At 46.6% G+C, this 18377-nt stretch overlaps 1 protein-coding gene across 1 annotated transcript in view; it reads right to left on the bottom strand.

Moving 5' to 3' along the window:
- IL13RA1 (interleukin 13 receptor subunit alpha 1) overlaps nucleotides 1–18377 on the bottom strand; it is a 59601-nt gene that overhangs the window by 9140 nt on the left and 32084 nt on the right. Inside the window, exons 7-10 of the mRNA XM_023248883.2 lie at nucleotides 13540–13587; nucleotides 13119–13251; nucleotides 9793–9889; nucleotides 7662–7746 (exon numbers count right to left, since the gene is read on the bottom strand). Coding sequence (XP_023104651.1) covers nucleotides 7662–7746; nucleotides 9793–9889; nucleotides 13119–13251; nucleotides 13540–13587 — 363 coding nt within the window. The remainder of the gene's footprint in view (nucleotides 1–7661; nucleotides 7747–9792; nucleotides 9890–13118; nucleotides 13252–13539; nucleotides 13588–18377) is intronic.

Here is an 18377-nt window from a genome sequence, read left to right as displayed (position 1 = left end):
CCCCCCTCCTCTCCCCCCCCCCCCCACCCCGCCGGCCACCCTGCCATAGTACCTCACCGTCCTCATCCGTGTACTGGAGAGAATACCAACTGCAAGAGGGGATCAAATTAACAAGGGAAGTGCTTAGAAGAGTGTCTGCTACAAAGCAGAAGTTCAGTAAGTACAAGCCATTATTATTGTCGTCATTATTACCCCACTGACCAATAAAAGTTCCATTTCTCTATGTTGTTCCCACAACATTCAAGAGGGTTCTGTCTGGGTCACAGGATGAAGAGTGATTTTTACCCTTTTCTCTTTTGGTCTTCTGTATTTCTCATGTCTCTGTAATGAATACATATTGCTTTTAAAAGGAAAAATATTTTCATTTTTAAAAAATGCGTGCTGAACATCACACCTTCATTGGTTTCTAGTCATTAGACCCAATGGGTTAGCTGTGGTGGACAGGAAGAAAACCAATTTATTTTAACAAAGTGAACAGCGCAGAAGAGATAGCTTCCAAGAAGACATTCATTTTGTCGATTGCCTTTTTTTGTTCCTAAAACTTGGACTATTCTCATTCCCACCCATTATCAGCATCATGGCCTTTTCCTGAGGACTGCTTCTATGAATATGTCTATGTAAGAAAAGGGAACAAATGCTCTGACCTGTTGTTCAGTTTCGTAAATTATATGCCAGTCTCATTTCAAAATTACTCGTAGAAAAAAAACTGAACCCACAAAATTACCAGTCCATAATTCAGCTCACACTGCCAATTTTTAAAACAAGGTAATCAACAACAGAATAATGGCCAAATATGAAAAACATCGTGGATGGAAAACAAATCAGTGTTTGGGAAGCTAACATGACTGGCTTTTGGTTGTTAGTCATCCAATTCTAGAAAAGGCAGCACGCTATACAGGCTTTTAAATTTTAAAGAAATCAATTTCGTGGCACAGTGGAATGCTAAATCCCAATTTAAGAAGACTTTCAAGATTTGGTTATTTCCCACAGTGAATTTTCCATAGAAGTGAAGTGGGCCTCAAGGCCACCTAAGCACCATGCAAAACACTGGCCTTTGGTAGGAATACAAGTCAACAGATTACATGCCCCAGTCTTCTGCAGATCAACGTTCACAAAGAAAGTGGAACAATATGAATTGTGGATCGCCATGCCTCAAAAATCGCTGCAGCTTAAAACAGACCCAGTTGAGGGGCACCTGGCTGGCTCAGTCAGTAGAGCGTGCAGCTCTTGATCTCAGGGTTGTGAGTTCGAGTCCCACGTTGGGGGCAGAGATTACTTAAAAGCGGCGGGCGGCGGGCGACTGAGTGGCTCAGTTGGTTAAGCGTCCTACTCTTGACTTCAGCTCCGGTCATGATCTCTCGGTCATGAGATCGAGCCCTTTGTCGGGCTCTGCAATGAGTGTGGAGCCTAACTGGGATTCTCCTTCTCTCTCTGTCTCAAAATAAATAAACATTAAAAGAAAAAAAAGAACCAGTTGAATGTGGTGTGAAGGGAACTAATTTGGTACCATTTGAGGTAGCGATGGACCCAAACCCCGCTTCACAATGAAAATGAAAGGGAAAGAATGAAAGGCGTATCTGCCTTCCTAGCAGAAACAGAATTTCAGAACAACCAAAGAGCCTTAGAGTACTAAGGGCCAGCTTATAAATGTAGTTTCGATGATAGGAAAATCATCATTTCACAACGCCTGCTGAAATCACTGATTTGATCGATGAGACCGAGCGGCACAAAAAAGCATCCGCTAAAGAGCTGACAGGGTGCTAACTTAGCACCACGAGGACTATCTTCAGGCGGCACGGGGCTGGAAATCAGTGTAAATGGCTAGAGGGGACACCCCGTCAGCACCTTAAACACAGCGCTCAATCTCAGCCTCCCAACAAGTGGAAAATTTTTACAATGGACTGTTATACGATAGTAAAGAACGAATCACTCTGAAAGTGTAGCCATGCTATTTTGGTTACGTTCCTGGTTTTTCTTTTCTTCTTCTTCTTCTTCTTCTTTTTTTTTTTTTTTTTTGCATTCCTTGTTTTTAAAGATACACACTGAAGTAGAAAAAAAAAACCCACAAAAACCAACAACTCAGCAGTATTTGGAAGTCAACTCCAAGTTATCAAGCCGCTTTCCAATCAGGAATGTCAAACTGGCACGGCACTGAAAACATAATTGGTTTCCAAGAAGCGGGGGAAGAATAGATCATTTTTTACGGGTGAAAAAGAAAGGCAGATGCAGGAGGAGAAGCAATTCCCTCCGCACAGCCCCCTGCCCCCAGACATGGCCTGCAGCCCAATTAGTCACAAAGAAAAAGGCAAGCGGCGGAGCAACAGGAAGAAACGCTGTTGGCCACAGCGTTACCATGGAGACAAGCAAAACACTGTCAAAACAGTGGAAACCTTAAGGAAAACTATACGGAGGATTTCATTTATTTGCGGCCACACCTACATAAGTTTCTGAAAAGAACCACTACAGGTGGTGTGGCGTGGAAGACGAGCGTTTAGAAAGGGCATGGCTTATTTTTCAGGCTCAGGAGACACCAACTTTGGGCTACGATGGCTTCAGGTTCAGGTTCTGCAATGGCCTCTCTGTATGACAGTCCTGGAGAAAGGTCTCTCAGGCCCCCACTGCCCCCATCTCTAAAATGAAGGGGTAGGACTAGCATCTAAGAGTTTTAAAAATTGACAATTAAAGGTAAATAATTCGGGGCGCTCAGATGGCTCAGTCGGTTGAGCGTCCGACGTCGGCTCAGGTCACGATCTCGAGGTTTGTGAGTTTGAGCCCCGCGTGGGCTCCGTGCTGACAGTTCAGAGCCTGGAGCCTGTTTCGGATTCTGTGTCTCCCTCTCTCTGGCCCTCCCCTTCTCACACTCTGTGTGGGTGTCTCTCTCTCTCAAAAATAAATAAACATTAAAAAAAAAAGATAAATAATTCAACATGTAAAACATCCACCTCACTGGATGACCCCTAGGGCCATGTTCATTCTATAATTCGATAATTCTAGAAGTAAAAGGCTCATCTTTCTGCTGCATATACAGTTCAATTGATAAGGCTTGGTGCCGTGCAGAGAAAAGATTACTCATTTGCTTAAAAAGAAAACATGAAAATTTGTTCCATTCCCCTTTCCCCTGTCTGGCATTTGTATTACACTTTTAGTTTTAAACCCTGATTTCATTTAATGGTCTGCAACCACCACAAACAAAAACATCTTATGCTTTTAGCGGTCCATCTTGTCAGCGTATCCGCCTCGCTAAATTATAGAATTCTCTGACTCATCGGGATAACATATTATCCTCTAGACAGCAAATTGAAAAAAAGCAATTTTCCCATCTCTGAGACAGATAATTGATCTGATTTTGCTGTCGATGTTACTGCCGTTCACTCTATCACTCAGGCTTGAAACCTTGAGATTATTTTTACTCTGTACCTTTCATCGCCCAGAGTCCCCAAGTTGTAATGAGTCGCCTTTAATAATGTCTCTTGCGTCAATCTCCCCTGCTACCACCTAAGTTCAAGTCCCTATTATCTCTCAAACTCAGATGGCCAAAATATTCTCTTTTCCCTTAATAACTTGTACAGGGCTTCTTTTATTACAAAAGTAATATGTGCTCATGATAGGCAATCTGGAAATTTCAGAAAGGTAGAGAATAACATCAATTATCCACGCGGTCCTTCTGCCCAGATGATCATTTTGACTCCTTTCTTTCCACTCACTGTTCTATGCGTACAGTCGTGTGGTTTTATAAAAGTTAGGATTGTAATGTACTCTGCAGTTATGATGTTTCTTACTCTTGTACCAGGAGCAGTTCGCTGTGACATCAAATGCTTTGAAAACCCAACCTGGTTTTTCACTAATTCTCCATTGTGGGTGTCTCACTGGCTTCTAAAGTCTTCGTGTTAGAGACAGACGCTGCACTGACCATCCCGGTGCCATTGTTGGATTATCTCCTCATCCTAAAGATATGATTGTAAGATCACAGATTCTTGTTACGTGTTCCCAAGTTGCCCTCCACAAAGGGTGTGAGAAGTGCCAGGCCCCCACCCCCACCGTCCCACTTGCTGACATGGGCCACTATCGCTCTTTACAAATTTACTGGGCTGGAAATTTATCTTATTGATGCTCGGGCTGTATGTCCTGTATGCGTTCGTGAGTCCAAACACGTGTTCACAGATATTGGGCATTCGTTCCGTGGCACTTGGGCTCGTCTTCATTCTGCTGAGAGGGGTAGCAAACTCAAAGATGTTTCAGGGGTCTGGCACGTGAGTTACCTCAACATGTGAAACCACGGTGGGAACCGGGAACGAGAGGGCCAGAGATGAACTGGAAGAGTGTGCGCCATGCCAAATGGAAAGATTTTAAATATGCCACGCTGGCCAAACAAAGCGTGTATGTGGCAAGTTCAGGACTGGGTTCCCAGGTGGCTCCCATGACTACCCCTCTAATCCATTCCCTTCAGATCGATGTCAGAATGGTACTCCTTTTACCTCCCCATATAAGGCCAGCCGGAATGCGACTCCAAACCTTTTTCTCGGAACTCCCCTACCCCAACCCTCTCTATCAAACGGAACTCTCAGAAGGTAGTGAGGTTCCTGGGGACAAACACTCTATCTTACAAGAGGCAATGCAGCAGAGTGGAAAGAGAGAGAGAGAGAGAGAGAGAGAGAGAGAGAGAGAGAGAGAGAGACAACTCCAGGATCAGACAGTTCTGGGTCAAATCCCACCTTACTACCTACTAGCTGTGTGACTGCAGTCAAGTGACTTAGCCTCGCTGAGGCTTCGTTTCCTCATCTGTACTAAAACAAGAAAATGGCACTACGGCACCTACACCAAAGGACGGTTACGAGCATGCAAGAAGGGAACAGAAGCAAAGCACCGAATAAATACACTGTATAACGTAGTAGCCTTTCCATGACTGCTTAGAGGCGCTCATGTACCTGCACAGACCCCAACCTCCTTCCTAAGGAAAATAGCCATGCCAGCATTTTTCTTTCTTTCTTTTTATTTGAGAGATAGAGAGAGAGAGAGAGAGAGAGAGAGCAGGCATGCGAGTGGGGGAGAGGGGCAGAGGGAGAGAGACAGAATCCCGAGCGGGCTCCACACTCAGTGCCCAGCCCGACACAGGGCTCGATCCCATGACCCCGGGATCATGACCTGAGCCGAAATCAAGAGTTGGACGCTAGGGGCGCCTGGGTGGCTCAGTCAGTTGGTTGACTGACTGGCTCAGGTCATGATCTTGCAGTTCATGGGTTCGAGCCCCGCATCGGGCTCCGTGCTGACAGCTCGGAGCCTGGAGCCTGCTTCAGATTCTGTGTCTCCCTCCCTCTCTCCAATAAATAAACATTTAAAAAAACAAAAAGAGGTGGACGCTCAACCAACTGAGCCACCCAGGTGCCCCAGAACAGTGTTCTTCAAAGTGTCTCCACAAACTATCTTGCCAGAACAGGAATCATCTGTGAGCTCCCGTTCACTACGCGGATTCCCGGGACCCATCCCAGACCTCCTGAATCAGACTTTCTGGAGGCGGGGTCCGGGGGTCCCTATTCTTACAAGGGTTTCAGTTGGTTGCGACTCAACTAAAGACGAAGAACCAGTGGTTGCCGTATTCACCTGAGTTACACTTGACTTCTGCCTCACGGTGCCCCACCCTCAGGGTCTGGCAGTATGACCATGCCTTGATGAAAGACTGATCCAGAAGAATCCTCCTCTGAAAGCGAATCAGCCTCCCTGCCTTCCTTCCTTAGCTGTACATCATCGCTGCTATTGTGAATCACTTGCTATTAAGAGAATTGTTTGGGGAGGGGCGCCTGGCTGACTCAGTTGGTTCGGCGTGTGACTCCTGCTCTCAGGGTCATGGGTTTAAGCCCCTTGTTGGGGGTAGAGCTTACTTAAAAAAGAAACCGTCTGGGGATGCAGCAGAATGGGAAAGCATCCACAGTAATACTAATCGCTAACGCTCACTAAGCACCAGTAATTGTACCGGGCATGCTAAGCAGTCTGTATGTATTAAATTAATCTAAACCACAGAACGACACCAAGAGGCGGGCGCTATCATTACCTTCATGTTACAAATGAGAAAACTGAGGCACAGAGAGGTTAGGGAAGCTACCTAAGGTCAGACAGATGGTAAATGAGATTTGAATCCAGACAATGTGACTCCAGAGCCCAGGCTATCATGTACTATGCTGTACTATTTCACTAAATTAACTGCCCTGGGCCTGATATTACTAATTTAAGATATATGTAATAATGCTGATATTTATCCCATTTAGTGTCCTTATTATTTTCTTTGGGTGAATGTACTTAGCGGAGAAACCTGAAACTCTTCGGCTCCCCTGGGGTCTTCGCTTTTCTAGCCACAAATTCCAGCATGAGAGTCTGCAGCAAACGAACTGTAACAGTTGGGGTGAGTTTGTCTTTGGAGGCCAGCTTTCCAGGCACCAGCATGAACATAATCTATGTCCATGTTTACCCTATCTTTCTATTTCCCCAAATCACCAAGAAGCAGAAACCCTGCCCTTTGGACTGCTTTCATCTGGAAGGCTCCTCTCACTGAGGGTTTGGATTAAACAGACCCCCTACCCCGGAGAGAACAAAGCCCAGTGATATGAGCTGGGCAAAGTATCCCGAGGACTTCTCAAATGGTCTGCGTAGTCTGAGATACAAAATTTTTTAACTTATTTTTTAAAATTTTTTACTGTCTGTTATTGAGAGACAGAGCATGAGCAGGGGAGGGGCGGAGAGAGGGGGAGACACAGAATCCGAAGCCGGCTCCACGCTTCGAGCGGTCAGCACAGAGCCCGACGCGAGGCTCAAACTCACAAACCGTGAGATCACGACCTGAGCCGAAGTCGGACGCTCAACCGACTGAGCCGCCCAGGCGCCCCTTATTTTTTATTTTAAGTGGGCTCTATGCCCAATGTGGGGTTCAAACTCATGACCCTGAGATCAAGAAGTGCATGCCCCACAGACTGAACCAGCTGTGCACTGTGAGATGCAACATTTTAAATCACCTCTTCCTTAATCTTTTAGGTAAAATGTAGTTTAAAATAATCAATTTTGCATTTTCTTTTAGAGAGAGAGACAGCAAGAGAGCGTGTGCAAGCGGGGGAGAGGCAGAGGGAGAAGGAGAGAGAGAATCTTGAGAATCTTAATCCACACCCAGCGCAGAGCCCGATGCAGGGCTTGATCTCATGACCGGGAAATCATGACCCGAGCTGAAATTAAGAGTCGGACACAACTGACTGAGCTACCCAAGTGCCCCAAAATAACCAATTTTGAAATAAAGTACTGACACATGTTACAACATGGATGAACCACATTATGCTAAGTGAAAGAAGCCAGACACAAAAGGACAAATATTGTAGGATTCCACTTACACGAGGTACCCAGAATAGGCAAACTCATAGAGACAGAAAGTAGAAAAGAGGTGGCCAGCTGCTGGGGGGAACGGGAAGTCCGTGTTTAACGGGCACGGTTTCTATCTGGGCTGATGAAAGAGTTCTGGAGATAGCGATAATGGTTGCACGACACTGTGAATGTACTCAATGCCATTGAGATGTATACTTAAAAAGGGTCAAAACGGCAAATTTTCTGGGTTTGTTTTTGTTTTTTACAAATCCCACAGCCTCCGAACAAAACCCAGTTTCGAACTTCATGGAATCAGTGCTTACCAGGCTGTCATCATTCTGGTCTCCAAACATTTCTTTAAAAATCTTGCCAGGATCAGGAATTGGAGGGAATATAATGATCTTGAGCCTTTAAGAAAACAGAGACATTTTTTAATCAAATCTTCCAGTCCACAGGAACGTCCCATTTAAATAAAGGCACTTTATTTTTTTTTTCAACGTTTATTTATTTATTTATTTATTTTTTTAAAATTTTTTTTTCAACGTTAACGTTTATTTATTTTTGAGACAGAGAGAGACAGAGCATGAACGGGGGAGGGGCAGAGAGAGAGGGAGACATAGAATCCGAAACAGGCTGCAGGCTCTGAGCGGTCAGCACAGAGCCCGACACGGGGCTCGAACCCACGAACTGCGAGATCGTGACCTGAGCCGAAGTTGGTCACCCAACCGACTGGGCCACCCAGGCGCCCCACTCTCGTCGTTTTTAAAACTGTTTTCCAGCTTGGGGCATCTGGGTGGCTAACTGGGTGAGGCGTCTGACTCTTGATTTTGACTCAGGTCATGATCTCGTGGTTCATGAGACTGAGCCCCGCGTCAGCACGGAGGCTGCTTGCCTGCTCGCTCGCCCCCCCCCCCTCTCCCAAGATAAATTTGAAAGAAACCACAAATGTTTTTTCCAGCTTAAATGAGATCTATTCAAGGGAAAAGAATTGTATACACGTGAGGTGAACATGATGTTGTACGTTATGAAACGATAGCCATGATCAAGCAAATTAACACATCCATCACCTCACACGGTTATGACTGCGTGCGTGGGTGTGTGCGCGCGCGTGTGAGCCGTCCCCTATAATTGAATAATAACGGTGCTTTACTCATCATAGGCCAGATGGGGGTTCATTGCTTATAATTTCAAAAAAAAAAATCTTCCGGGAACAGGGTTCATTCCTCTTTAATTTTACTTTCTTCTTTTCTCCTCTCCCCATCTTTACGCCTCAGACTACCCTTTGGTGGCCCCACCTCATCTCCCAGGCTCTGAACATCGGCGTGGCCCAGGGCTCTGTCTCTCACCCTCTGGCCCTCTCACTGTACGAGCGCTCTCTTCCAGTCTTAGGGCTTCGGGTCCAGTTACACGCCGAGGGCTCCCCAGATTCCATCTCCGGCCCAGACCTCTCCCTGAAACTCCAGATTCATCGCACGACTACCCCTGTAACATCCCTACTTGGGTGTTTAACAGTCATCTGGAACTGACATTCCAAACTGAGTCCTCCCCTTTGCCCCAGGGCCAGCGCTCCGCACAATCTTCTCCCTCTCAGCCGAAGGCTCCAGCGTTCACCCAAACCTGAGCTCTCCGTGAACCCTCAGTTTCCCTCGGGCCTCACGGGCAAGCGGCCATCAGCAAGCGCTCTCAGCTCTACCTTCTGAATGCGTCCCACCTCTGACCGCGTCTTACTACCGCCATCACTAACCTCCTAGGCCAGGCTTCCTACGTCTTTACCCCCAAAACGCGGCAGCACCTTCTGACCAGCCCACCCGCTTCCGTTCCTGCCCGAGCCAGTTCTTCATTCGGCAATGTCGGTGACCTTTCATGACAGTAAAATCAGGGCGGGTTCCTGTCCCCGCTTAACACTCTGCAACGATTCCCCCTCATGCTTGGGACGAAATCTCAATTCCCCCGCCACGGCCCACATGATCTGGCTCCGCCAACCTCTCCAGCCTCATCTGGCGCTCGCCCCTTGCGCGCACCGAGTGCCGTCTCTCTACCGACCAGAGACAGACAACTTGGTGAAGTTCTCTTTCCCGCAGCTTTAAAGGAGCAGCTTGCCCTGCATTAATACTGGACGGGTCATTGAATGCATCACGCTAAGACTTCATTCCAAGCGCTACCGCCTTTGGCCGTATTAGGCATCTGAAAGAGCAGGGTGAACACGGGGCCTGTCGATGATCCCAAACACACGCGAAGGAACGGTGCCGGAGCGGGGCCGCGGGAAATTAACGCGACACCTTCCTCCCCAGAAAATGGGCACGGTAATCCCTCTGGGCCGCGCCATACTACCAAAAGCCGTCGATAGCCAAAGTGCTCCTAATACGTGGGGCGAACGCCAAACGCTCTCACGAACAGTAGTAACTGGAGAGGCAGGGCCAACGGAAGCCAAGCCGACTGGGGCGGCCGCCTCACCTTTTGAGATAAAGCAGGAGGACTATGATGGCACCCGCAACGATGACCGGGGTGGCGAGCAGCATGGTTATATAGAACGTGGGGTCGGTGTTCTCACCTGGCAAACGGAAAGCAAACAAAAAGACATGAGAAATCAAACCCTTTTGGGGGCGGGGGGGAAACAACAAGCAACGGTTGGATCAAACTAGCGAGATCGCAGCTATCTCTGCACTCTACCCCAACCTGTTTTCCAACTCTTCAATTCTATTTTTAAGGTTTTTTAATGCTTATTTATTTCTCAGAGAGAGAGACAGAGAGACAGAGAGACAGAGAGAGAGAGAGAGAGAGAGAGAGAGAGAGAGAGACAGACTGTGAGCAGGGGAGGGACAGAGAGAGAGGGAGACACAGAATCCGAAGCAGGCTCCAGGCTCCGAGCTGTCAGCACAGAGCCGGATGCGGGGCTCGAACTCACGGACCATGAGATCATGACCGGAGCTGAAGTCGGACGTTTAACCGGCTGAGCCACCCGGGCGCCTCCAAAACGCTTCAATGATCTCATCTTCCGTTCCCTTAGCAGCGAAAAACAAAGTCCTGCTCTAGTGTCCAACATGCCACAGATGAAAAGACACCTTGAGGGTTGTCTGAAGCCAGGGTATCTTAACTAGTTCCAGACACTATTCCCAATGCTATTACACCTGTTAGAAAGATCATGTCATTAACAGTGACTCTCTCTTCTTGTTGGTCACTTAACCACTACTAGAACACCTAAGGCACTCCTAACTACCACCACTACTATTTTTAACTGAGCATCTACTACATATGTGATACCACCCGGAGTGCCTCGATGTGTTTCTATGTATGCTATGGAGAGAGACGATGGTGTCTCCCGTTTATACAGATGACAAGGATAAGGCTCAGAGAGGGTTAGTGGCTCGTTCAGAAGGGTTTAGTAAGTCAGGCCTCAAATCCGGCACCGTCCAAGTTCCAAAGCTTCTCGATCACTTGAGAAGTTGACTTGCTACGCTTCACATGCAGAATGTCATGTCTGCTTACGTGCTCATCTTTTCCATGAGGGCATGACCACCTAGGAAGCATCGTCAGGGCCTAGCATCCCTGTGTTAGCCTCTAAGATGGCCCCAAGTGATCCCTGCCTCCTGATACTCACGCCCTTACGTAACCTCCTCCCCTTGAGGGTGGGCCGGACTGACTGACTTGTCTGTAAAGAATTGAACGGCAGCGTTCATGTCATTGCCAACATTAGGTTACAAAAGACTGTGGTTTCCACACCGGGTGTCCTCTCACACACTCTTACTTGAGTCAGTTGCTTGAGCAAGCCAGTCGCCGTTTCATGAGGCATGAAATGCCTCCCTGCATGAAAGGCCCAAAGGGCAAGAAACTGAGGGAGGCCTCTGCAGTAGCTCCCTAGGGCTGCTGGAGTGAATCGCCACATATCGGTTGGCTTAAAACAATAGACATGTGTTCTCTCACAGTTCCGAAGGCTAGACATCCAAAAGCAAGGTATCCGCAGGGACGTGCTCCCTCTGAAGGCTCTGGAGGCGAATCCCTCCTTGCCTCCTCCTAGCTTCTGGTGGCTCCCGGGAACCCTTGGGGTTCCTTGGCTATACCTGCATCACTCCATCGTCTGCCCCTATCCTCACAGGGCCTTCTTCCCTAGGAGGTCTCTTCGTGTTTCTGTGTATCCTCTCTTATAATGATACTAGCCATCAGATGCAGGGTCTACTTTAATGGTGTGACCTCATCTTAACCTGATCACATCTGCAAAAACTATTTCCAAATAAAGTCACATTCACAGGTATAGGAGTTGGGAGCCGAACGTATCTTTTTGAGGGATACAATTCAACCTGCCACAGCCCCCAACCAACAGCCAGCAAGGAACAGAGGCTTTCCGACGACCACATAAGTGAGCTTGGAAGTGGGTTTCCCAGCCCCAATCAAGCCTTCAGATGAGACTGCAGTCCCACCCAACAGCTTGACTGTAACCTCATGAGAGAACCTGGCACAGAGGCACCGAGCCACGCTGTGCCCAGATTCCTGACCCACAGGAACTGTGAGATGCTAAATGTGTTTTCTAAGCCACCAAATTTTGAGATTCTTTGTTATGCAACAATAGATAAGGAATACAACCATGCCTGGCACCTAGCTTGCTCAGTCCCTCAATTAGTAGGGAACCGATTACCTCAATAACCGGTCTCTCTGACTGTCAGAGAGCTATTAGAAAGTTCTTCCGATGGTCCTATTTTGCCCCAAGGAGCCACAAAAGAAAATAACCTATCTCCTCTTCTACTTAAAATTCAGCAATCAGGACTCTTCACCCCCAGGCTTGCTTCATCCAACCACTTGTCCCTAAGTTTTGTGATTCTTCAACATCCCGATGACCCTCTCAAGGATAGGTTCCAGTTTGCCAATGAAGCTCCTACAACGTGGCGCCCAGAATAGAACACTGCACGCTTCTGATGTGGCCAGGACACTGTGTCCCACCCTGTAGTATCCCCTTGTTCTGGGTGCTACACTATCACTGAGGCCTGTGGCTACACACTGGGGGTATTTAAGGATCCAATGCTGAGTCACTCCTATACTCCACCCCACAACACATACACACACATCCATGAAGCGTAGCTCTTTCTAGGGGCGCCTGGGTGGCTCAGTCGGTTAAGCGTCCGACTTCGGCTCAGGTCATGATCTCACGGTTGGTGGGTTCGAACCCCGCGTCAGGCCCCGTGCTGACAGCTCGGAGCTCGGAGCCCGGAGCCTGCTTCGGGTTCTGTGTCTCCCTCTCTCTCTGCCCCTCCCCCTACTCACGCTCTGTCTCTCTCTCTCCCAATATGAATAAAAATTAAAATTTTTTTTTTAAAAAAACAGCACAGCTCTTTCCAATCCTGTTCTTGGGCCTGACACCCAGTTTGCTCAGGCACTCCGTTGATACACGAAACTGTTGTCTTCAAACCCGGACACGGTTTGATCTCTATCAAACGCCATCAAGGTCACTGTTCTACTCTTGATTCTGTCACTAGCTCACAGGATGGTCCTCTAGCAAAGCATGAGCTATGGATTTCATCATGCCCGCCTCCTGGTATGTTGTTCAGGTTGCTAAAAACATAGAGATAGGACAGGAGAGAGAGAGTGACGCCTTTTGGGTTGTGGGTTTTCAAAGAGCTGCGCGGTGTGAGGTAAACCTGGGTGATCTGGCTGTAACTGAACAGCAAATGCAGTGCGATTGCAGCTTCCCCTGGAGGATGTCGGGAATGCGGTGCCGCCCCCTCCCCCAGTCGATCTTCCGCTTCGGCCCCTCGCTGGTTTCCGTGGCACCCGAGGTCCCGTCCCCTCACCTATGCTCATCGCCTGGCTCCAGTTGCTCCACAGCCTGTCGTCCTCGTAGCACAGCTTATTCGTCCTCACCCGGATTCTCACTGTGTTCAGAGTGTCGGGGAGGATGCCGGGGACCATGAAGCAAATTGTACCCTGAGAGGGGAGAGAAACACACACGAGGCATGTCACTGGGCGGTTCTCTTTTTCTGCTTCTGAATCCCGCGGAAATAGAATTCTCTGCCAAATTCTGTACGTGATCAAGACTTGGATGGCGGCCCCCATGATCTGACTTTAGCTCCTCAAACGAAACTTGGCAATAACCCGCAAAACAAAGGAGTTTCTTTTGCTCAGAGCAGTTACCGTTGAGGCCACAGTCACCCCGCCCCACCCCCAGTCACTCTGTGAGCTTAAACCCAAAGAGAGAAAGTTGAATTTACTGACCTCCAGGTTTCCCTCAAATTCTGAATTCTGACACTTGGCTTCTTCAACCTGGAAGATATAAAAAACAAATACATTCAAAAAGAATTAAAAGACTCCATCGCATCATTTCACCATTTCTAACAAGGTTTCCTTTCATCCCATCTGAAGGGGACCAGGTGCCGTGAAAGGCTAGTTTTGTTTTGTTTAATAAGATGCGCTGGATCAATTATATACACATACAGGAAAAAAAAAACCTCTTGACCCCTACCTCACAGTATTTACAAAGTCAATTCCAAATGGACCACACATCTAAATGTGAAAGTTAAAATAAACTGAACAAACAAATACATAAATACGGCGAGATTTTAGAAGAAAACGTAGAACATCTTCATGACCTTGAAGCAGGAAAAGATTTCTTAAATAAAACCACACAATAGTAACCCTAAAGGAAAAATTGTTATAAAGTCATCTGTATCAAAATTCCAAACTTCTTCTGTTCATCCAAAGATATCCTATTCAGGAAATTTGAAAAGTGACGCATAGAGTGAGAGAAGATGCCTGCAATCGCTGACAAAGAACTTACATACATACCTATTTATAATATATACTTATATTTATATGTAACACACCCATGCACATATACATATAGCCCACCAACTAACGAGGAAGAGGCAGACAACCCCACAGAAAAACTGGCAAAAGATTTGAGCAGGCATTTCACAAGAGGGTATTCCAAGTTGCCAACGAACACGTGCAAAAGCGCTCAACTTCATTAATCATCAGGGAAATGCAAATTAAATCCACAAGATAATGACACACGCACGCCTATCAGACAACACTGAGTGCTGATGAGGATGGGAAGCATCTAGCGTCCTCAGCTTTTGCTCTTCATGGTGTAAATGGGCACAACCATTTGGGAAAAGTCTGATCATCACTTAGAGACCATCACATATAACCCTCTGACCCATACAGGCTCAACAGAAACGTACGCACATGCGCACCAAGAGACAAATATGCAAATGTTCATAAAAACTCTATTCATAAAACTCCTAACCAGAAACTATCCAAATAGGCCCCAAAGGGAGAATGGATAAATCAAATGTGATAATACCGACATGATAGAACCAATGCAGTGAGAACGAAACACTGACAACTACAGGCAACGATATCTGTGGCTCTTCCTAAACGGAACGCTGGGTGAAAGAAGGCAGACGCGCACAAAAAGCAAATGCTGGAGAATTCGTTCATACAAGGCTTCAAAGAGGCAACAGAGGCACCCGGGTGGCTCAGTCAGGCACCCAACCCTTGGTTTTGGCTCAGGTCACGATCTCACAGTTCATGAGATCGAGCCCCGCATCGGGCTCTGCGCCAACAGCATGGAGCCTGCTTGGGATTCTTTCTCCCTCTCTCTCTGCCCCTCCCCTGCTCCCTTGTTCTCTCTCAAAATAAATAAATAAACTTTAAAAACAAATAAATAAAAATAAAAAGAGGCAACAAAACTAATCTATGGGATCAGATGTCAGGGTAACAGTCATGCTTTGGGAGAGTGACTAAAAGGGGTCATGATGGGGCTTCTGGGGTGCTGGTTACATAAATGAAAAATCATTTGCAAAAATCACTTGTGAAAACTCATTGAGCTATGCATAACCACTTGTGTGATTTTTCTATAGGATACTCTACATCAATTAAAAGTTTAAAAAAAAAAACAGTCTCCCTTGTTGAGAGTATGATATCAAAAACGACTGAGTCAGAGAAAACAAAGTATAATGCAAAATTCTCTTCCACACAATTTAAATCACTTGCTGTCTGATGTAGACAGAAAGATCAGTTCCTAAAATGCAAATATTTCAAAAGTGGAGTGAAAATCAATAGTGAAAATCTGTTGCTTAGTATAAGTAGTCTACTTCTGGCCAACAGGTTATATGAAAAGATGTTCAACATCATTAATCATCAGGGAAATGAAAATCCAAACCATAATTAGGCATCATCTTATACCTATTAGAATGGCCAACATCAAAGACAAGAAATAACAAGTGTTGGTGAGGATGTGGAGAAAGGGGAACGCTTGTGCATTGCTGGTGGGAATGCAAACTGTTGCAGCCACTGTGGAAAACGGTATGGAGGTTTCTCAAAACATTAAAAATAGAATTGCCCTATGATCCAATAATCACACTACCCAAAAGGAACAAAAACACTAATTCAAAGGGGTACATGCACCCCTATGTTCACTGCAGCATTATTTACCATAGCCAAGATATGCAAAGTGTCCACCCATAGATGAATAAAGAAGATGTGGTATGTATATATGATGGAATATCATCCAGCCGTGAGAAAGAAGGAAAAATCCTGCCATTTGTGACAACATGGATGAAACTCAGGGCGCACTGAAAGACAAATACCGTATGACCTCACATATATGCGGAATCTAAAAAAGTTGAGTTCAGGGGCACCTGGGTGGCTCAGTGGGTTAAGCATCTGACTTCGGCTCAGGTCGTGATCTCACAGTTCGTGGATTCAAGCCCCACGTCGGGCTCTGTGCTGATAGCTCGGAGCCTGGAGCCTGCTTCGGATTCTGTGTCTCCCTCTCTCTCTGCCTTTCCCCTGCTCACTCTCTGTCTCTCTCTCAAAATAAATAAACATTAAAAAGTTAAAAAAATTGTTTTTAAAGTTGAGTTCGTAGAGGTTAAAAGTGGAATGGTGGCAGAAGGGGCTGAGGGACAAGGGGGGAATGGGGTGACGTTGGTGAAAGGGTACAAGCTTTTAGTTATAAGTTCTGGGGATCTAATGTACAGAGTGGTGATTGTCATTAATAATGCCGTATTGTATAATTGAAATTTGCTAAGAGAGTAGATCTTAAGCGTTCTCACTACTTAAAAAAAGGTAACTGTGGGGGCACCTGGGTGGCTCCGTTGGTTAAGCATCCGACTCTTGATTTTGGCTCAGGACATGATCTCATGGTCATGAGATCGAGCACCACATCAGGATCCACGCTGAGCACAGGGCCTGCTTAGGATTCTCTCTCTCTCTCTCTCTCTCTCTCTCTCTCTCTCTCTCTCTCTCTCAAGTCCCCCCCCCCCCCCCCCCCCCGCCTCGTTCACGCAGGCACACATGCATGCTTTCTCTCTCAAGGTAAATAAATAAACATTAAAAAAAAGGTAACTGTGTGAAGTGATGGATGTGTTAATTAACTTGATTGTGGTAATCATTTCACAAGATATACACATATGAAGTTATCATGTTGTACACCTTGAAAGTAATCACACTGTACAACCCAAATATATATACTTTTTCCTTGTCCATCATACCTCAACAAAGCTGAAAGAAACAGTCACCTTTTATCAAAGAGACGCTTAGACATGAGACAAAAGCCAGAACACAGAGCTATGATTTTTGACCGTGCATGTTATTCACTAAATGGTTCCCTGCAGCATTTGTGATGAGCTGGAAGGCCAGCTGAGTGATGGAGAGTTGTCCTATCGCTACTTCTTCCAGGGCAGAGAAGAGGCCACTTGGGAATCAGAGACCTGCTGGGGAATCACAAGCGTCAACTACCACTTGATGGATCGGGTTGCAGGTTCGTGTCTCCCTCCTCACGACCATCTCCCAGATATATATGTATTCCAAACATCAGCAAATCACGGCGCAAAGGGAAGGTTCTGGGCTCTTGTTCAAATGTAAATTCCCTTGCATAGTTTATGGGCTGCTCAGATACCCCTGTGGGAGAAGGAAGACAAGGGCACAGAGGACCAAGCAGAGAGTTTGTGGAGAAGGGGGGTGGTTAAACAAGAGTCATTCTTTGCTTTGTGATTCTGTCATGAGTTACTTCTGACCACAGCCCCCATGTGATGGCACCAGCTCATGTCCCAGCCTACTTCCCCCTCTTAACTAGAACACCAGGCGAAATAATTCCTCAAAAAGGCTCGCAAAAAACAGGGCGGGGGGGGGGGGGGGGGGCGGGGGGAAGGGTCTAACCAGAGGAGCTCAAAATCAGTGAGCGTACAAAAAGCTGATGACATTCTGGGAGAGGAAGCAGCTGGTGAACATCTGCCAGGGGAAAGAACGTTCGGCTCAAATGTGTAAACAGAGTTAATTCCCAATAGGCTACAGTTCTGACTTAGGAGGACAAATTCCATAGCATGTACACGCTCTTCAGTTCAAAAGTTTGTAAAAAAGATTAACTCAGTTCGACAATAATTTATTAAGTGATGACCATGCCCATGGTGTTAATCCCAAATATTCTCAAGGTTTAATACATCAGGACCAACCTTTGACTACATAAAGACCAACTGATTAGCTGTGTGGCCTATAGCAAGTTACTTACCCTCTCTGAGCCTTAGTTTCCCAATAAAATATAGATTAAAATAGAACCACTTCACAGACTGTTATATGCTACCGTATAAGAAGCACCTAGAAGAGTAGCTTTGTAGCATATCATGAACACTTAACAAGGGATGGCTGTTACTATTAAGAGGAAGTATTGAGGTGGTCCCCAGTGCTTACGAGCACAAGCTTTGGGGTCAGATCACATTTGCTCATCTGTGAAATGGGGACAAAATGATAGGACCTAGATCGTCAGGGTAACCGTGAGGATTACAAGAAAGGGTTGAGATAATGTGTCCATTAAGATGCCTACCACAGGGGGGCCCGGGTGGCTCAGTCAGTTGAGCCGCCGACTCTTGATGTCTGCTCACGTCGTGAGCCCGGGGTCGTGGGATCGAGCCCCGCATCGGGCTCCATGCTGAGCGTGGAGAGGCCCTGCTCGGGATCGGGATTTTCTCTGTCTCCCCCTCTGTCCCTGTCCACCCCCCACTCGCATGCTCGCTCTCTCTCTCTCTCTCTCCAGAAAACATTTAAAAAAT

This window comes from Felis catus, chromosome X (genome assembly GCF_018350175.1).
Source record: "Felis catus isolate Fca126 chromosome X, F.catus_Fca126_mat1.0, whole genome shotgun sequence".
NCBI lineage: Eukaryota > Metazoa > Chordata > Mammalia > Carnivora > Felidae > Felis > Felis catus.
This window is presented reverse-complemented; position numbering and strand designations above follow the sequence as displayed.